We start from the raw sequence: 18,688 nt of genomic DNA on the forward strand, positions 1-18,688 counted from the left end.
CACAGAGATGGATATGAGTGAACACCAGTGTGTTAACAGAGAAACAAATACTGCTTAAACAATTTCAAGCAAAGTTTTAGTTAGAGCACGGCACAAACACTGCAGGGGCTTTTGTGCCTGGTATTATGTACTTGGAGTTGGATTTTTACATTTTGGTCATTTGTCTGTTATTAGAGACGGACGGAGATCCAACATGACTGACAACAACACCAAAGCCCGATTCTAAAGTGTCGGCTCAGCTGGACAGCTGAAGCTGGACAAAGTACAGACATCCAGCATTTGACTTTATTTATATGGCACAGGATAAGAACCACAGAGTGCTTCACAATAATATGAAACAGCACAAATCTAGTTGAAAGCCAGGCTAAATAAATGAGTCTCAAGCTGCTGTTTATAAAAATAAATGCAATCAAGGCAACATAATGATGGAGGCAAAGCACTCCACAGCCTGGGGCCCCCGCTCTGACAGATCCATCTCCTCTGGTCTCAAAATGTGTTTCTGTCTTCTGTCTGTGTCCAAGTCAACAGTCTAACGAGGTCCCACAAATGTCTGCAAATAGGTTCTGCTCTTCCATGAAGTCCTTTGAGATCCCGACTGAAATCGGCTGATGCCAATATCTGCTGAGTGTTGGCCACGAATAAAGCAGCAATAACAGAGTTCAACGAGAACAACAACTTTTCATTATCACTTATTCTTCACTCTCTCCACAGCTGACGGACCAACAGCAGCACACAGAGGACAGTGGTACCAGATACTTTGTATGCCGTCACCATCTGACAGCAGGCAGAGGAGCTCCAGGGCTGAAAATATATCCTCAACCTCAGGTTCAACTAACGAACTGACCCAGTCACAGACTTCCAGGGAGGCTTTGGAGTATCATTCCCAAGTTCAAGCACAGCCCCTAGTCCCACTTCTTAGAAAGGGAAACCGCTACTGCAGTCTGCTTATCCCGAGGTGGGAAACCAGGACAGTCCAACAACATCCACAGACTCAGTGGGACTCGCACCTCCAGCCCAGGAGTCCTGCCACCAAAGAGTCATGTAACTCGTCACAGACCTCGCCAATTAATATCAAATCAAATATCAGCTGGTTCAGTCCCAACTGATGGTCTCATTATTCAGGTTTCACACAACAAACGTCTCATGACGGGTAAAAACAACGAGCTCTCTCAAGACTTTTGCAAAACATGCTGGTGGCAGTGGTCACAGAAGAACTACTGAAGGTTCCAGCGCACTTTTGGTAAAGTGGAAAGAATATTATTTCACCATAAATGGGCCACGACCAGGTGCTTCCCACAAGATTTCACACAGACCAGTGAAAAGAATTATCAGAAGAGTCAAGGCCCAGTTATGAAGAGCCACAGAAAGGCCTGGAATCAGCAGGTACGACTGTTTCAAAGAAAACAATATGTGCGCAAGAGCCACCAAAAAAAAGAGAAGCGTGAAGTGTGTTTAAAGTTTGCTGAACAAGTCAGTGAAATGCTGGCAGAATATTATCATCTGCATTCATAAAGTATCCACAGGCGTCTCTGCCTGCTCTCCTGTACACTCATGAGTTCACACCTACCTGCCCCTCTAACACCATCGTTACATTTGCTGATGATGCGACAATCATCAGTGGAGAAGACGGCGAACAGGCAGGAGGTTAAAAACCTGACAGGCTGCTGCAATGAACACAACCGTCTGCTCAGCGCCATCAAAACTAAGGAGATGTGACCTCAGCAGAGGGAAACACGTTCCTCTCCACATCAAGCAGACTGTGTTCAGCGAGTGTCCTCGTTCCTGGGGACTCACGTAGCTGAGGACCTCTCATGGTCCAAAGTCAAAGACTCCACCTCAGGATGCTGAGGAGGAGGAGGAACCATCTGGAGAAGAAAGTCTTGGTGGCTTTTTTACCACAGCACCATAGTGTGTCCCCACCTACTGCTAACAGCTTGGTATGCTAACTGCTCGGTGGGTCATTAAGACAGCACAGAAGAATAGTGCCTGTCCCTTTCCTTCCCTGGAGGACATGGTCAGCACTCGCTGTCTCAGGAGAGCCAATCAAATCTCATCTCATCCTGGACAGCACCTGTTCAAGAAACAGGACAGCCAGGCTAAGAAAACAGCTTTTCCCCTGGACCATCGATCACTGAACACTAAGCTCAGTGAATGGACCGAGTGAGCCTCCCTCCTACCTGAGACACTCCTGTGTAACATTCAGTATAATGTTCACTAATGCTGCCAAATGTAAGCTTACATCTAATACAAAACACCAGCATAACACGGGACAATTACACCCTCCTTCCATGGCTGCTACCATCCAACCAGTGCAATACTCCTCTGGTTAAATGGTAAATGGACTGGTTCTTATGTAGCGCTTTTCTACTCTTCTGAGCACTCAAAGCGCTTTACACAACTTGTGCATTCACCCATTCGCACAAGCACATTTTTCTAGGTGCTTTCTAAGTAACATTCTCTCTCACACACACACACACACGCGCACGCACAAACACACGCGCGCACACACGCAAACACACACACACACACTCCGATGAACGCATCGGAGAGCAATTTGGGGTTAGTATCTTGCCCAAGGATATTTGGCATGCAGACTGGGGGAAGCCGATCAGCAGACGACCCGCTCTACCGCCTGAGCTGCAGCCACCCTATTTTATTGCTATTTTATTCAGCTTGACGAATGAATGATGAGTGTAAGCAGGTAAGAATGTATGTAAGCTCTGCTCCAGTGTAATGCATAGGTACAACAATACGCTTTAACTTTAATATAGTTTGGTCACATAATTCAATTCAATTCAATTCAATAAAACTTTATTGATCCTGAAGGCTGACCCCGATGGAAATTGGGTTAAGGCTGCCGACCTTTGCCAGCGCCATCTTACCCTTCTGACCATACATACATGACACAAACATCACATGGGGAAGACAGGTCAGAGAGGTATAACAATGGAAAATGCACCACATGAGGAAAGATAAGGAGAAAAAAATAACTCCCTCCAGACTGAGCTCCAACAGGGAGATCAGTTTGAGAACAGAAAAAAAACACCTCTGCACATGAAAAAACTCTTAATACACGAAAGAAACACATGACAAGGGATGGGTAAAGGGTGAGAGACAGCCAGTGTAGACAGTACATCCGGGCCTGCGTGCGCTGGTCTCCTTGATCCGCCGTCAGCATCGGAGGGGAATAAGCGTCGAAGGCGCTTGGAGGGGGAGGGGGGAGGAGTGTACATCTGCATGTGTATATATGTCTGTGTAAGTGTGTGCGTATCCAGAGTTCAGCTGAGACAGTGTCCTCCTCCCTGCCAGGCTAAGTAAACAGTCTTCCAGCCAACCCAGGTGGCCTTGCATGGAGTGGGAAGAACAGTCTAAACACAGTCGTTATCAGGGAGTTGTTGTTCGGCTCCAGCCTTGAGCCCACGGCTGGGGCCGAAGGGGTATCCGCATAAGTGATGGAGGTTTTTACTTTAGTGCGAACAGCTCATATGAATGTCAAAGCTGTTCTAACACTCCGACACTGGTCTCTCAATCTCCCGTTGGAGAGCCGTGAGCTTCTCCATGATGTTATCAAACTTGCGCTCCGTGATGTTGTCATTCTTGTGCTCAGAGAGCCGATTCTGAGACCTCACGACTGTTAACTCAAAAGACACGACGTCGTAGTCTCACTCCAAGCGCTTTATTTGTTACGCCATTTTTCTCCACACCAACAACAACCCTTCGCGGGCAACAGTACTCTCGCAATATAACAGAAAATAACAAGTTAACAACGACCGCAGTGAGCTTCTCCAAGATGTGAACCAATTTGCACTCAGAAGTCTTATTCTGAGTATTCACAGCAGCCGTAAGCTTCTCCAAGATCTTATCCATGCTGCGTTCAATGAGCCCATTTTGAGAAACTCACGCCTCTTCCCATCGTTTGAATCCCAGCAGGCAGCCTTGTGGGGGTTTGAACAGCCGGTTCCGCTTTCTTAATTCTTCGATAAGCCAGGGCCGAGCCAGCTCCGATCAGCAAGAACCCTGTTACCATGGTTCTGAATAGGTAGATATCTTCAGCACTCAGGCTCACCCGAGCCCAGACTTCTCGTTGAGAAAGGGGTGTCAATTGCATTTAGGGACCAGTTGATCAAATCCATAATTCCTCTTTTAGGTTTTAGAGAACAGACTGTGAGAGAGTGTTCCAGGGAAAAGTAATACAAAAAACACGAGACTAGACAAGGACATAGAGGCTAAGCAGGGAAGCTAAGGGAGAGGAGAAAAGTGCGACTGCCTTTGTTAAGAGCAAAACTCTTTGAATGCTGTAAACACACCGTGTTTGGGTGGCTTCATCCCAAAAACACCACAGCAACACTGAAGTCTGGAGGTGGGAGCATTATGATTTTGATGTTCCCAAAAAAATGTGTGATTGCTTAGAAAAGTTATGCATAAAAACTTTTTAACAAGCTGCAAAAGGGACTGAGACATTAAATATAACTCCAGGAAGGATGAATGGAGACATTGTTGATTAAAATCTGCTGCCATCTACCAGGATGATGAAGATGAAACAAGGATGGATGTTTCAGCAAGACCATGATCGCAAACACAGCCAATGGAAACTGTTGGTTTCAGAGAAATCAAGTAAAGCTGCTGGAACGGCCCAGCCAATCACCTGAGCCGAATCTGTGGGAAGGATCCACGGAGCATTCGGGATTTATAGACTGTTTGTGTGGTGAGTGGGTCAAAGTCATGAGCAATGATGGGACTGGTTTCTCCATACAGAAGCTGCCATGAACTGTCATCACCAACATTTGTATAAAGTAATAAATAAATGTCTGTGTGTTTAATGTCCCTGTGTTACCGACATCTGGTGATAATTTCACATCAAAGCACCTTTAGAAATATATTTACTTAGAGAACTGCTGACGTGTTCAATACTTATTTTACCTGCTATAAAATGAAAATGTTAATATGTGTGACATCTTTAAAGTCAAAGCAGCACGAGCCTGTGAGGTACCCACCCACAAATAAGATGGTTATTTTCCCACCGGTAACGCAACTCAAGGAAAAACTCCTGCCAGAGGTGTCCAACAGCCCGCAGCCCACCGTAGTAATAGTTGACCAGACACACACACAGAGCCAGACGGTAGGTCAGACTGTCACTGGGGGCTGACTTCAGCTGGTGGAAAAGGTTCTACAACGAGGGAAAAGACCAGCATGAAATCAAACAGCAGGACACCAAATTTAATACATTCTAATAAAAATCCTGACAAAGTACTGACAGCACTGAGCCTGTCTTCACTCTGAAACTTATATTGGACCTGACCTGAGTGTAACCTTGAGTGTGCGAGTGGTGAAGAGGCAAACATACATAATCAGAGGTTTTCTCTTGCTCCGATGTCCCACTGGAGTTGGACAGCTGAGTGTTATTCTTACAGTCAGACTTCTCCACAGCAGCATCTGGAAACAGATACTGAGACACAAACACAAATAAACAAGTCTGTCATTTAGAAACTCTGTTTTATAGATGTTAGAAGAATTAAACAAGTGGAGCTCACGTAGTCATCACTTCATGATAAAACACAGGATGCTGATCGCTCAGTGGCAAAAGCAGGACGTGACCAGAAGTAGACAATAAAAATAAGAACGCTGCCTGATATCCTGTTTAAGATGACGCTCTTGTGCTTTACTGAGCTGCTGTCAGATGGGATCAATATCTGTGGCCAGCACTCTAAGACATAAATGCAATTACGGCTGTAGTTTTAAGATTCAAGGCTGTCTTAGCTCGAGCTCGACCTGCTGAGTGTGACGGGCTCAACAGTAACCAGGAAGGAAAAACTGTTTGTGAAAAGAAGCAGAGGGGCCACATCAGTACGAGTCAAACTACCACACGCTCCGAGGTCTCTGCTGCTCTGAATATCACGCTCACCGTCTCCTAACACGGGATCCACACCTCTTCTGTCAGAATCAGTTTCCTCATAAAATGAGCTGAAACCATTAAAACTCAGTCAAGTATTAGTCAACTCCGACTAGTTAATGCCTTTTAAACAGGTTACATGATTAACTCTTACCAGAAGGACAGAATTGAGTATCTCGGTGTTAAGGGGCGACTCATCGATGCGTCGATGGCGGCGAATGTGCTTCCGGGCACTGTGCACCATGTTGGAGACGGACAGTTTGGAAATGGGCACAGTTGCTGCTGGCTCGGTCAGCTTGGACAAAGCAGAGCTGATATCACTGTTTTCTACAGACGACAAACACATCCAAGAGTTTCTGTTCAATTGCTGAGGCCCGGGTCAGCACAGATGCCCAGATCTCCCAGTAAGCTACGCACGTTTCCAGAATGCAGTATGGTCACTCAACAAGTAAAGCCAGGAACCTGACCTTTGCCCTCATCTTCAGCGTATCCTCTTCCAGGAATCTCCTCTGTAGACTCAGTCCTACAGCAGAGTTTAAAGAGCTCTGTCACAGCCTCACCTACAGGGAACGAAAACAGTTACTGACCTGATATTTTCTTATTCAAACTTTTCATGAAGCACACGCTTCAGCACAGCGAAGCAGGACAACATCTGTGTAACATTTTCTAAATCATGGACGTGGCAACAAAAGAAAAGTCCACTTTACATCACATGTAAAGTGCTTGGGGCTGTCATGAGAGGCGGGGCACACCCTGGACAGGTCGCCAGTCTGTCGCAGGGCAAACACAGAGACAGACATTCACACCGTGGGAAATTTAGAGCCCCAATGAACCTGTCCCCACTAACTGCATGTCTTTGGACTGTGGGAGGAAGTGGGAGGCCCACACAGAGAACAATGAGGGAAAAAAAGACACTTTATTTGTCCTTTACTATGTTCTTTCTATCGGTAGCTTGATTACATCCGTCTTATCTGCTGCGTATCATTTGATGCATGAATTTTAGCCTCGTGGCTTAGAAATAGTTTCCTCTGTGCTGTTTGGACAAAAAACAAAGCCATAAAAAGTCTTCACACATCACACAACAATGTGTATGTTTGTAATGGATCCAAGTGTATTAGTAACCAGAAAAATACAACATTAAGGTCAGTGCACTTAATGCACTGACCTTAATGTAGTATGTAGCGGTGTGTTTGAAATCTGTACTGACTAGTAAAACCTCTGGTCTGCCCCAAAGCATCATGGTCTCTGTCCCTGAGTGTCCCACTGATCAGTTTAACTTACCCAGTAAACACTGAGGATTTTCAGCCGTCCTGACTCTAACTGACCAGTGAGGAGCTTGAAGAGGGTCGAGGTCACTGTTGGGTGATAAATAGAGTAAACAGTAGAGGAGAGTTTCTGATACACTTTTAGTTAAAGGGTTTTTATAAGTAATGAGTCATGTTTGATTACATGTGACGTAGTCCTTCACCAGTAATCAAGATAATTACACATGTAAGCATTTCCTTATGTCACACTCAGTTTGTCCCTTCATGCACAAGCTTGTTAGACCTGTGCCAGCTCTGTTTGGGCCTTACACTCAAACCCATGTACGTTTACCCTTTTAATAAACTGCTCCACCCATTTCCTACTTTACGAGTGAAATATGAAGCAATGCAGTGTGTACACGGATGCAACACTCAGTGCTCAGCGCAGCGTTTTGTGTGCTATAGTGCAAGTGAACAGCTCACTCCCATCAAAGCTTTTCCATTGGATCGTTAACACAAACACCAAATGTCAGGAGGACATGCGCCTCAAACTGGAGTTGTCTTTCTAGCCCGGGTACCTCATCACTCAGTGTGGTGCACTTTAGCCCACGCTAGCATCAGCTGTGGTCACTGGCTGATTAGTGCTGGTTTCTATGGGCTCAGATTGTGGTCATTTGTACTTGTAAATCAAATGTGTAGTTGTGAGCTTTGTAACCTTGTAAGCCAGAATATCTGAAGATTTTATGTTTGTGCATCTACAGATGAGAATTTGTGTGTTTGTAAAAAATATTTACACGAGTTACAATTTTTTTTTTGTTAAGGTCGTCTTACAGACACAAAGTAACAAACTGTGTGTAAAACTCTGCGCTCAGGTCCCCTGGCAGTGTGTGAGTTTGAACTCACAAGTACAAAATATTTATGACCACAATTTGAGCCCATCGGTTTCCTCGTGGCTCAGCTGGTGACGCAGTTGCAGTGAGGCTGAGTGTTGCGAGGTAACAAAACGATCTAGCTGGTATGTTGCAGCTGCTCTTAGTACAGTACACCAGAACACTGCGCACACAGCCTTACCTGTACACGTCATTATCCACAACTATGCCTTCAGTAAGATGAGGCCAGGTTGTTGCGAGATGAAGTTCACTACAAAAGTGAAAAACAGAAACACAGTAACAGCAAACAAAGTAAGTCTTCCTCAGACCCACAGATAAGGATGATGATGAAGAGGCTCCGAGACCATGTGATAAGCAACAAAGCCGTCACACCGACTGCTCAGTGTGCAGAAAACATGTGATTAGGGCTGCCACAAACGATTATTTTGATAGTCGACTAGTCACCGATTATTTTTGCGATTAGTCAACTAATCAGATCATCATCCATTGAACGTATAACGTACAGCTTATTGCACCAGCAGCATCTGCTCTTATGTAACTATCATTAGCTTACAGCTTTAAGTGTTTAAGGTATGTGCTAACTAAAAATAAAGACAAGATGATAGTTTATTAAATTTTAATGAAATTTGCAGATTGTTTCGGTGAAGTTTAATAAACTCCTTGCTATCTAAAATATAACAGGACACCGGAGTATATTCTCGAGCATCTCACACTTCTGATAATCAGCTGTCTGCTTGATGTTTATTCAGCTGTGTAAAAACTATAACTTTAATCTCAGCCAAACCGATTTACTTAGGAACAAATAAAATACTGAAAAAAGCCAAACAATAACATTTTGAAGTTATCTAAGTGACTTATATATCATGTTTAACCTGAGTAGTGAAAGACGGCGGTGGGTTTGAAAACGATTTGCCTGGAGTCCGGTGTTCTCACGGCTCTACTGAGCCTTGAACCCCGGCTCGCTATCGAGCTAGTGGGTAACAGACGTCTCCGAAAACGTTGGAGCGCTTTTGAAAATATTTGGTGTCTTGATAAACTGAGCGGATATTTGAGGTTTACACAGCTACATTCTCGCCTGAAAATATGTTAAACGTTTATTTTGTGACCCAGAAAGAATAATAAGAGTAACATTAAAACTAACTAGCTGCCGCCATTGTTGATAACTGCGCCAGGCCGCGCTATGAATTATGGGACAGAGCTACTTCTTCTTCGGGGTTTAACGGCAGCTGGCATCCTTGTACATGCAGTGCTGCCATCTTCTGTTTCAGTCCGTTATTACACTCTTAAATCCTACTACTTATTCCTGAGTCTTTTGTGATCTTACAAAGCTTCAAACAACGCGTCGACTATTAAATCAGTCGTCGACGATTTTAATAGTCGACGTAATCGTGATTAGTCGACTAATCGTGGCAGCCCTACATGTGACTGTAATTTTTAGAAAGTATCATCAGTTTTTACCTTATTGGCTCCTCACAGGCACCGAATGGAAACTTCCCAAACTCCACCCCCCCCACCTCGCCACCAAGGAGCGCATCAAAATCTGCCAGAAAAAACACAAAAAACTGAATAATCGTCCAAACAGCAGAGCAGGCAGTCTGTCACCAGAGCCCACCCAGGGCTTCCTCACAGTCAGGGAGTTCAGTAACACAACCAACCTCTGTTTGTGAGCGCACACACACACACACGTAAAACATATTGAACGCATCACCAATTGTCTACATATATTTCTAAAGGTGATGTTCACATGAAATTCTCACTAGATGTTGGTAACAACCCATCCAATCCACACATGCAGAGAAACAACTTTAAACTATACAAACTATAAATCAAACAATATAACAAATAAACTTGATGTATTGTGAGTTTTTCTATGTACGATGGTGAAAATTCAAAATCCTGCTCCTCACATACAAGGTCTTAAATAAGGCTTTGCCAACTCCAGGCCTCGAGGGCTGGTGTCCTGCAGGTTTTAGATCTCACCCTGGGTCTACACACCTGAATCAAAGGATTAGTTCATTACCAGGCCTCTGGAGAACTTCAAGACATGTTGAGGAGGTGATTTAGCCATTTGAATCATCTGTGTTGGATCAAGGACACATCTAAAACCTGCAGGACACCGGCCCTCGAGGCCTGGAGTTCGATGCCTGTGTCTTAAATAATCAGGCCCCATCTTATCTTAATGACCTCGTAGTACCATATCACCCTATTAGAGCACTTCGCTCTCGCTCTGCAGGCCTACTTGTTGTTCCTAGAGTATTTAAAAGTAGAATGGGAGGCAGAGCCTTCAGTTTTCAGGCCCCTCTTCTGTGGAACCAGCTTCCAGTTTGGATTCAGGAGACAGACACTATCTCTACTTTCAAGATTAGGCTTCAAACTTTCCTTTTTGCTAAAGCATATAGTTAGGGCTGGACCAGGTGACCCTGAATCCTCCCTTAGTTATGCTGCAATAGACGTAGGCTGCCGGGGGATTCCCATGATGCACTGAGTGTTTCTTCTTCACTCACTATGTGTTAACAGACCTCTCTGCATTGAATCATATCTGTTATTAATCTCTGTCTCTCTTCCACAGCATGTCTTTATCCTGTCTTCCTTCTCTCACCCCAACCAATCACAGCAGATGGCTCCGCCCCTCCCTGAGCCTGGTTCTGCTGGAGGTTTCTTCCTGTTTAAAGGGAGTTTTTCCTTCCCACTGTCGCCAAAGTGCTTGCTCATAGGGGGTCATATGATTGTTGGGTTTTTCTCTGTATCTATTATTGTACGATCTACTGTGCAATATAAAGCACCTTGAGGCGACTGTTGTTGTGATTTGGTGCTGTATAAATAAAACTGAACTGAACAGGTAAAAATATGGCGACATCAGGAGTTTCAGACGGTGAGAGAATGAATCTCGCTGCAAAAGAAACGATGTTTTAAACCCTGCATGTCAACGTCTCCCTGCACACCAAGAAAACATTAAATAAACTGTTTTATAGTCACTGTCTCGACTTGTTTCTGTAATTTGATGTCATCCATTTTTTTTATTTTGCCATTTTTATAAGAACAACAGAGCAGCTTTTTCATTTCAGTCGTTTTATTTTGACTCGTGATTTTTTTTCTTGACGCCGTTTTTTGTTGCTGTGATCTTTTGATGTTAAAGTCTAGTGTTGACCACAGAAAGAGACTTACTGTGATTATACTGTAATCTGTGAAAATCCTCTGTGTGCAGCTGATGGTTAAAAGAAAACATTTCAGTTCATTCAGATCATTTTTATGTTGACAATAGAAAACCATCCTGAATGGTCGGTTTGAATAAGTGCAAATTTAGATCCTATATGGTTGAAAATAACTTAAACATATCGTGATTTATTTCGTGTTTTGTGATATAGCAAAATATTGTGATATTACATTTTCCTCATATCACCCAGCGCTACCATAGATGTCCGTACATGACGTCTAACAATGAAGAATGACACGGGGGAAATGTATTGGACAGAAAGAAAGGTGCAAAAAGACACATTTATGAGTAATTACAGAGCAATCCTGCCACTTAGTGCAAATTAATATCAGCCGGTTCAGTCCCAACTATGGCCTCATTAGCCAGGTTTCACACAAGAAGCGTCTCATGATGGGTAAAACCAACAAGCTCTCTCAAGACCTTTGCACACTTAAGACTGATGGCATCGGCTACAGAAGAACTTCTAAGTTACTGAAGGTTCCAGTGAGCACTGTTGGGGCCATAAACCTGGCGTTGCCCCTGCAGGGTTTTTATTTATTTACGATAAACCAGCCACGACCAAGCGCTCCCCACACGATTTCAGACAGACGAGTGAAAAGACTTATCAGAAGAACGACCTGGAACCAGCAGGTACAATCGTTCCACAGGAAACAACATGACCTGCATCACACACACGACTCCTAAAAGCCACTGGCAGGGTTTCTGGATGTCAGCCACTTGCTGACATGTATTTAAAAAAAATTAAATAATTTCTCAATAATAATATTACATTTTTCTATTTGTGTATTAATGACATGACATGTACTGCCTACCTGGAGGCTGCTGCGGCCATGAATACTGCTGCCAGTCTTGGAGCACGTAGGTGAAGCGAATGGCGATGTTGACTGGAGGCAGAGGGAACAGGGAACAACCCTGATGACAACAGGAAGACATCAGCTCATGTTTATGGTAACAAGCTGCAGCATTAATCTCTCTGTACAGGCGTGGATTACACCTCGTCATTGTCGGCTGTTTCTGGGAACATACTGAACACATTTAACCCTCATGTGTGGATGATGACAACATCAATCAGGATTTTTATTCTTCTTTAGGAATGAATATAAGATTTTTGAACTTCATTTTTTAAATGTCCACTTAAGTCAAAACCTATGTTGTCCACCTATGAAGGGTATGGAGACATCAGTGTGTAGTGTTTCTGTGCAAGTTTACCATCAACACCAACACAAATACAAGAAAACAGCCTTTGAATAGCTGCAGACCACTGTGCATGAAAGGGTTAAACAACGCGATGTCTGGGAATCCATTGTGTTTCCAGGAATAGGAATAAACAAAGTTCAAACAAACTGATCATTAAACCAACATCCACTTCCTAACAGTCTTTATTTTATTCACAAATTAACTCCACAAAAATCCAGAAACCGAATTTACACAGAATTAGACGTCTTCTTCTTCCTCTTCTGTTTTTCCAATGTTCACATAACTAAGCAGTGTGCTGTACTGTTATCAACCTGCTCTTTGATGAACTATTACAAGAATATATTCTTATTATAAGATAAGATGTTTGTGTTATTTTCAAGTTGAATACAGTTTTTGTGTGACTGTCAGAGCACAGGAGGAGGAGGAGGAGAGACTACATGAGCAGGAAAAACCAGATGAATAAATGTTTTAGAAAATACATTTACATGCACTTCGTGGATGCTTTTATGATTATTAGTTGCATTTAACAGGATTCACATCGTCCTAAAATCGTCTGGAACAGGATGCTGAGGTGATACTTGTAGAACATGGGTACATGATGCTCTGTGGCTGCACAATTTAAATTTTTCTTTATTAAAAACAAACAAACAACCTTGAAATATGATCCATATAAAGATGTTTGTTCCAGAGCACTTACTATCTTAGATTTGAAGATGTCGAGCAGGCCGGACAGGTGGTTGTACTGCACGGGCGCTCGACGCAGGTGAACGATCTCAAAGTCGGTGCGCACGCCTGGTCCTTTGCACTCTCCGGCATACATCCGCCTCCACTTCTGCTGGATCTGCACAAACATCGGCACCTGACTGAACACAAGATAAACAGCAGAAGGCATTACTAGCAGGATCTCTGGTACACGCCCGACATCCAGCTTCAGTTTCTCTCAACCAGCAACAATCCAGCTAAACTAAACAGCCCGACTGAAACACAGAGCAACAAGCTGCAGAACTGCATTGTACTGGCATGTATGTCAGCACTGTCACTGCACGGACCACTGAGTGCTACACAGACTGGTTTTAATATGTTGTGTTCATTGGCGTAATCTGGGGCTGCAGCAATTCATCACTTCTAAAAAAATCCTCCAAACCAATTCTTTGCTGCGATGCAGCGTGCTCTGTAGCACAGACTTGTTCAACGATGTAAACGTGTGTGAGGGATAGGTCAGTAGGTAGAGTGGCTGCCCCGGGATCAGAAGGTTGGGGGTTTGAATCAAGTGAAAAGCTAAGCTGAGGTACCCCTGAGCAAGGTCCCTACACACTCCCCAGGCGCTGCATTGGGTGAATGGGTTAAATGCAGAGTTATTTCCCTACGGCCTACGGGGACTAACACATATACATTATTCAGCCACATTTGTGAGTATAAACAGCCATGCAAACCAAACTTATTTAGGAGCAGCATGTGAATAAAAGGTCTGACAACATTAAGCCCACACATCCCCAGTGTTAAACAAAAACACTGATAACACAGCAGCAGTGATGATGACGCTGCACAGCTTGACGTGGAGCTGAAGTTTACACACTGACAGGAGCAAAGAGGCGTTACTGAGACGGTGAGCTCAGGTAAAGTGAAAGAAAACTTCTTTCAGCAGCGCTGCTCTCGTGATCATCATTAAAACCTTTATTCTGAAAGCGCTCGTCCTCCATCACAGCAGGAAAGCTACAGAAGTCAGGCTACATTCAAATATGTTGATGAACTATTCATTTAGTCTGATACCATGTTTACATGTCACAGCCTGCAACCGTCGCATTTTACCTGCAGCAAACAGGGGTGAGTCTAAAGGGGGGGCATGGGGTGGATGAGACCATGTTAATTTAAAGGCTTTTTAACATTTTTCAGATTGATAGTGAAATAATATAAAAATAAAAGCCAATCTAAATGTAAAACTCTTCTTCCAGTAGAATAACAATAATAATAATAAATTGTATTTATAAAGCGCCTTTCAAGACACCAAAGGACACTGTACAATAGATAAAAACACATAACAGAACACTGACACAATGAAGAGCAATAAAAACAAAAGTAAGAGATAAAATGAACAAACAGTGGATTCACAGTGAACATGCAGATTTGAACAGATGGGTTTTGAGTTGAGATTTAAACTGGGGGAGAACCAGTGTTTCTTATATGTGGGGGCAGAGAGCTCCACAGCCTGGGAGCAGAGCAGCTATAGGCTCTGCTTCCCATGGTGGTGAGGCGGAAGGAAAGCACAGAAAGCTGGATAGAAGAAGAAGATCGAAGTGAGCGGGCAGAACAGGTAGTGCTGAACAGGTCAGAAAGGTAAGGAGGAGCGAGGTTATGAATGGCCTTGAAGGTGAGCAGAAGTTTGTATATTATCTGGAACTCCACTGGGAGCCAGTGAAGTTCCTGAAGAACAGGTGATGTGCTGGTAGGAGGGGTTCTGGTGATAATGCGAGCAGCAGAGTTCTGAACCAGTTGAAGCTTATGGAGGGATTTATAGGGGAGACCATGCAAAAGAGAACTGCAATAGTCAATACGGGAGGTAACGAGACTGTGGACAAGAATGGACGTAGACTGGGTGGAGAGAGAAGGACGTAATCTGTTAACGCTGCATACCCCACCTCTGGCGCCGGTGCCCACCTCTCAACTTTAAATCCATGTAGACATTGAGGGTTCTCGGGAGGGGCCGTGCTAACACCTGCTGCTCTCTGGCAGCAGCACCATGCTCTCCCATGTTTTAAATGCACCTTAGAACAACACGCAGCAACACTACACATGAGCGAGAGGAGGGAGGTTTGGGGTCTTCACACACCCCCGTTCTCTGCTGGCCATCGGGGCCTCTTCTGGGGCAAAGGGGGGCCTCAGGCCTCCAGGCCTGCGGCTCGGTTCACTCTGGCACAGCTGGCTGCCGGCAGAGCCGGCGGGCACGCCACTGCAGCCCCCTCTGGCTTCTGCTCCGTGGCTACTGGGGTGACCCCTCGTCTGGGGCTCTCCTCAGCTCTTCCCAGGAGGGTGGCACGGATGCCCCTCCGGTGGTCCTCCTTGGGCTCTCACACTCTGGGGCCTCTGGATGTCTGGAGCCTGGATCTCCTCCATGCCTGCTTCATGCCCTGGGGGGCGGGCTATGGCTCTCGACATCCTCTTGCAGACCGTTACATGGGGAAACCTTTTGAATACAAGCGCGCTGATCCACACAGGTGTGCACACGGGTGTGCACTGTTCATAGACATAAACTACACCTTTATTGGCTGCTATTTCCAAACACATTGTGTGCTGTCGGTCCTGCTTGCTACACAACAACATTCAATATTTAGTATTTACTGCTGTTTACACTTAGCTAGATTAACGTGATGGTGTTGTGTTTAGTATGTTGCTTTGTTTTTTTTTCTTGTTTTCTTTTCTTTTTCTCTCAACAGGTGATCCAGGAGATTTTTTTCCTCTTCTTTCTCTTTTTAAGTGCCCTCTCTCACTGTCCCTCTTCCCTTCAGTTTTTCTTTTCCTTCCTCTTTCTTTCTCCCTTTCCTATCCCTCAGTCATGTCTGTCCCGTCTGTAACAACTGAAAATAAAATAAAATAAATAATAACAACAAAGGTCGATCAAATGGACCAATACGGCAAGGCCGTGATGATCCATTTGGCAAAGTAAATCCACTGGGTGTCCTTGTTGGTCTTCAGACAACAATTCTGACGGCTAAAGGACCAAATGGGACAGGCAAAAAAAAAAAAATGCTGCATAGATGGAAACAGGCAGAACAGGTGAAATTATTGATGTGAGATTTATAGGAAAGTGAACTGTCTAGGATGACACCAAAGCTCTTAACCTGAGGAGAAGGGAAAACTGTGGAGTTATCGATAGTGAGAGAGAAATGGTTCGCCTTCAAAAGGTGAACCATCACTCCTTCAGTTGCACACTTAAAACTCAAACATGAACACACATCACACCGTCAGGAGGCACTAATGTGCTCACAAAACCTTCCACGCAGTGCGATGACCGTAACTTACCAGCCACTGTTGGCCAGAGAGATGGAGATGGAGCTTAGAAGCAGGTTGCATTTCGACTCACTGATGACGGCCTCGCAGTTCGTTCCAGGGCTGATGACCACAAACTCTCGTATGCCAAACCTACCAACACATACAGCATCACAGCAGACATTTATCCACATAGGATGGAAGAAACATTTGCTTCATTCTGTATGCTGTTAGATCCCTTGGTAACAATAAAGACCATCACTAATCAATGGGATATTATTTTACTATTTCACTCTGAAGAAAAATAAAATATTCAGAAATTGTCTGAATTACTGGTTTGTAGACGCATCTATGATTCTCTGCTTATATTTACGAAGTCTTTCTGGCAACTCAAAGCCAGAAACACTTGCACTTTCTGGACTTGCTCTCTTAAATGAAAGACACACTTAAACTATATGTTCATGTTGCACTTTATGCTATGCACTGTATCTAGCTCACATATCCATTTAACCTAACATGCACATCTTTGCACTGTGGAGGAAACCTGCGCAGGCACAGTTACAGGATGCATCTCCACACAGATTTGATCCGGGACCTTCTCGCTGTGAGGCGTGCAGATAAATGACTCCACTCTACTTTGAGTGAAGCAGTTTTTTAGCATAAAAAGTAAAGACTAAACTTACCATCTGACCAGGCAGTGGGCTCGTGGAGGGAAATCATTGTTCATACAGAGAAGATCCTGCATTGCCAACGGTATAGCATCTGCCAATAGAAGAACTGTGTCAAAAACATTGTTCATTTTAAACACCATCTGAGGTGCATATGATTATTAAAGTGGGACATCTACCAAAATAACTACTGGGTTGACTTTCACAGATGCTCATTTCTGTTGCGGCCACAAGGTGGCAGTAATTTACTGTCCTGTACATCACTGATGTCTGAGGATCTCTAGACCCAGCTGACTTACAGGCCAATCTCCAACCTTCCTTTCATATCAAACATCCTTGAAAGAGTAGTTGTCAAACAGCTAACAGATCATCTGCAGAGGAATGGTTTATTTGAAGAGTTTCAGTCAGGTTTCAGAGCTCATCACAGCACAGAAACAGCTTTAGTGAAGGTTACAGATGATCTTCTTATGGCCTCTGACAGTGGACTCATCTCTGTGCTTGTCCTGCTAGACCTCAGTGCAGCGTTCAATTTCAAAGATGGAGCCTTGCTACCCTCCTCAGTGGACGCCCACTGCCATTCACAACCAAATAAGCAAGTATCCAGGTAACATTTCTGCTTTGCCTGCTTTTATTTGTACAAAGAAAAAAGGTATTTATTCCCTTTTTTAAGCGGATACATCCAAACCTCGTGCTTTTTCCGAGAAGAAGGTTTACTTCATCAGTGTTTCAACAGTGGTGTGGGAGCAGGCTGTGGTACAAGCCAGAGTCAAAGCATGAAAACCAGAGGATGAAGGCCCACAGCTGTGCCCTGGGATGATGTTAATAATAATAAATATTTCTGCAAATCTGCAGGATAATAAAAACTAAAGCTACATAATAAAGGGTGTGGAGTCTGGATGTCAGCTTGTCATCGTTCTGATAACAAAATTCTGAAAACGTGACGGTCCTTCTACCACAGCCTGCATGTGCACTGAGCAGGACTGTCCAACACTGTCAACATCATTCACAACAAACAGTCAATGAAAAGCTGATGTTGATAATAGTGCAGACAAAGTGACTCTACCTTCCTCGAGGTTGTCCTTCCCATCATCCTCTTCACACTCTTGTTTCAGAAAGTAGTGGCTTATGTAGAACTTGAAGTCAGCAAAATTAATTTCCTGTGACTTCTCCGCCCAGGTTCCACTGGTGTATTCCCCCTGTGTTCAGAGAATGCAGCATCATACGATGAAGGTGAGATACTTCCTTTCTGCATACTTCACACGCATGTAAAGGTTGGATGAGTGAAAAATACCTTCTCTGGAGAAACCTTCCGTGCAGTGTTCCCTGTCAGCTTCCAATCATTAAGCACTTCCTCCACTCTGGACACAAAACTTCAGGCAGATGAACAGATTAGCCCAGCATACATGCACAGTGTCTGGTTCATGCTAAATAACCACTGAAACGAATCTTCAGAAATTAATTTCCCTCCAAGCACACTGTGCTTTAAATATTACATTCACAGTAAGCAATGAATATGACTGAATGCAAATGTTAACTGTGATTCGTTACAAGTTAAAGAGGCTGCAGCCATTTGAACTGCCTCTGCACACACGAGCTGCACC

At 44.0% G+C, this 18,688-nt stretch overlaps 1 protein-coding gene across 2 annotated transcripts in view; it reads right to left on the bottom strand.

Annotated features, from left to right (window-relative positions):
- LOC146394227 (rab3 GTPase-activating protein catalytic subunit-like) overlaps window positions 1–18,688 on the bottom strand; it is a 36,470-nt gene that overhangs the window by 15,779 nt on the left and 2,003 nt on the right. For both annotated transcript variants that reach the window (XM_084922853.1, XM_084922826.1), the window contains exons 3-15: window positions 18,379–18,457; window positions 18,151–18,283; window positions 17,103–17,181; window positions 16,453–16,572; window positions 13,133–13,298; window positions 12,051–12,150; window positions 9,483–9,564; window positions 8,206–8,274; window positions 7,172–7,245; window positions 6,358–6,450; window positions 6,045–6,217; window positions 5,345–5,446; window positions 4,995–5,167 (exon numbers count right to left, since the gene is read on the bottom strand). In XM_084922853.1, coding sequence (XP_084778979.1) covers window positions 4,995–5,167; window positions 5,345–5,446; window positions 6,045–6,217; window positions 6,358–6,450; window positions 7,172–7,245; window positions 8,206–8,274; window positions 9,483–9,564; window positions 12,051–12,150; window positions 13,133–13,298; window positions 16,453–16,572; window positions 17,103–17,181; window positions 18,151–18,283; window positions 18,379–18,457 — 1,443 coding nt within the window. The remainder of the gene's footprint in view (window positions 1–4,994; window positions 5,168–5,344; window positions 5,447–6,044; window positions 6,218–6,357; window positions 6,451–7,171; window positions 7,246–8,205; window positions 8,275–9,482; window positions 9,565–12,050; window positions 12,151–13,132; window positions 13,299–16,452; window positions 16,573–17,102; window positions 17,182–18,150; window positions 18,284–18,378; window positions 18,458–18,688) is intronic.

The sequence above is a fragment of the Perissodus microlepis genome, chromosome 1 (assembly GCF_051167445.1).
Source record: "Perissodus microlepis isolate ML-2025 ecotype Zambia chromosome 1, ASM5116744v1, whole genome shotgun sequence".
Taxonomy (NCBI): Eukaryota; Metazoa; Chordata; class Actinopteri; order Cichliformes; family Cichlidae; genus Perissodus; species Perissodus microlepis.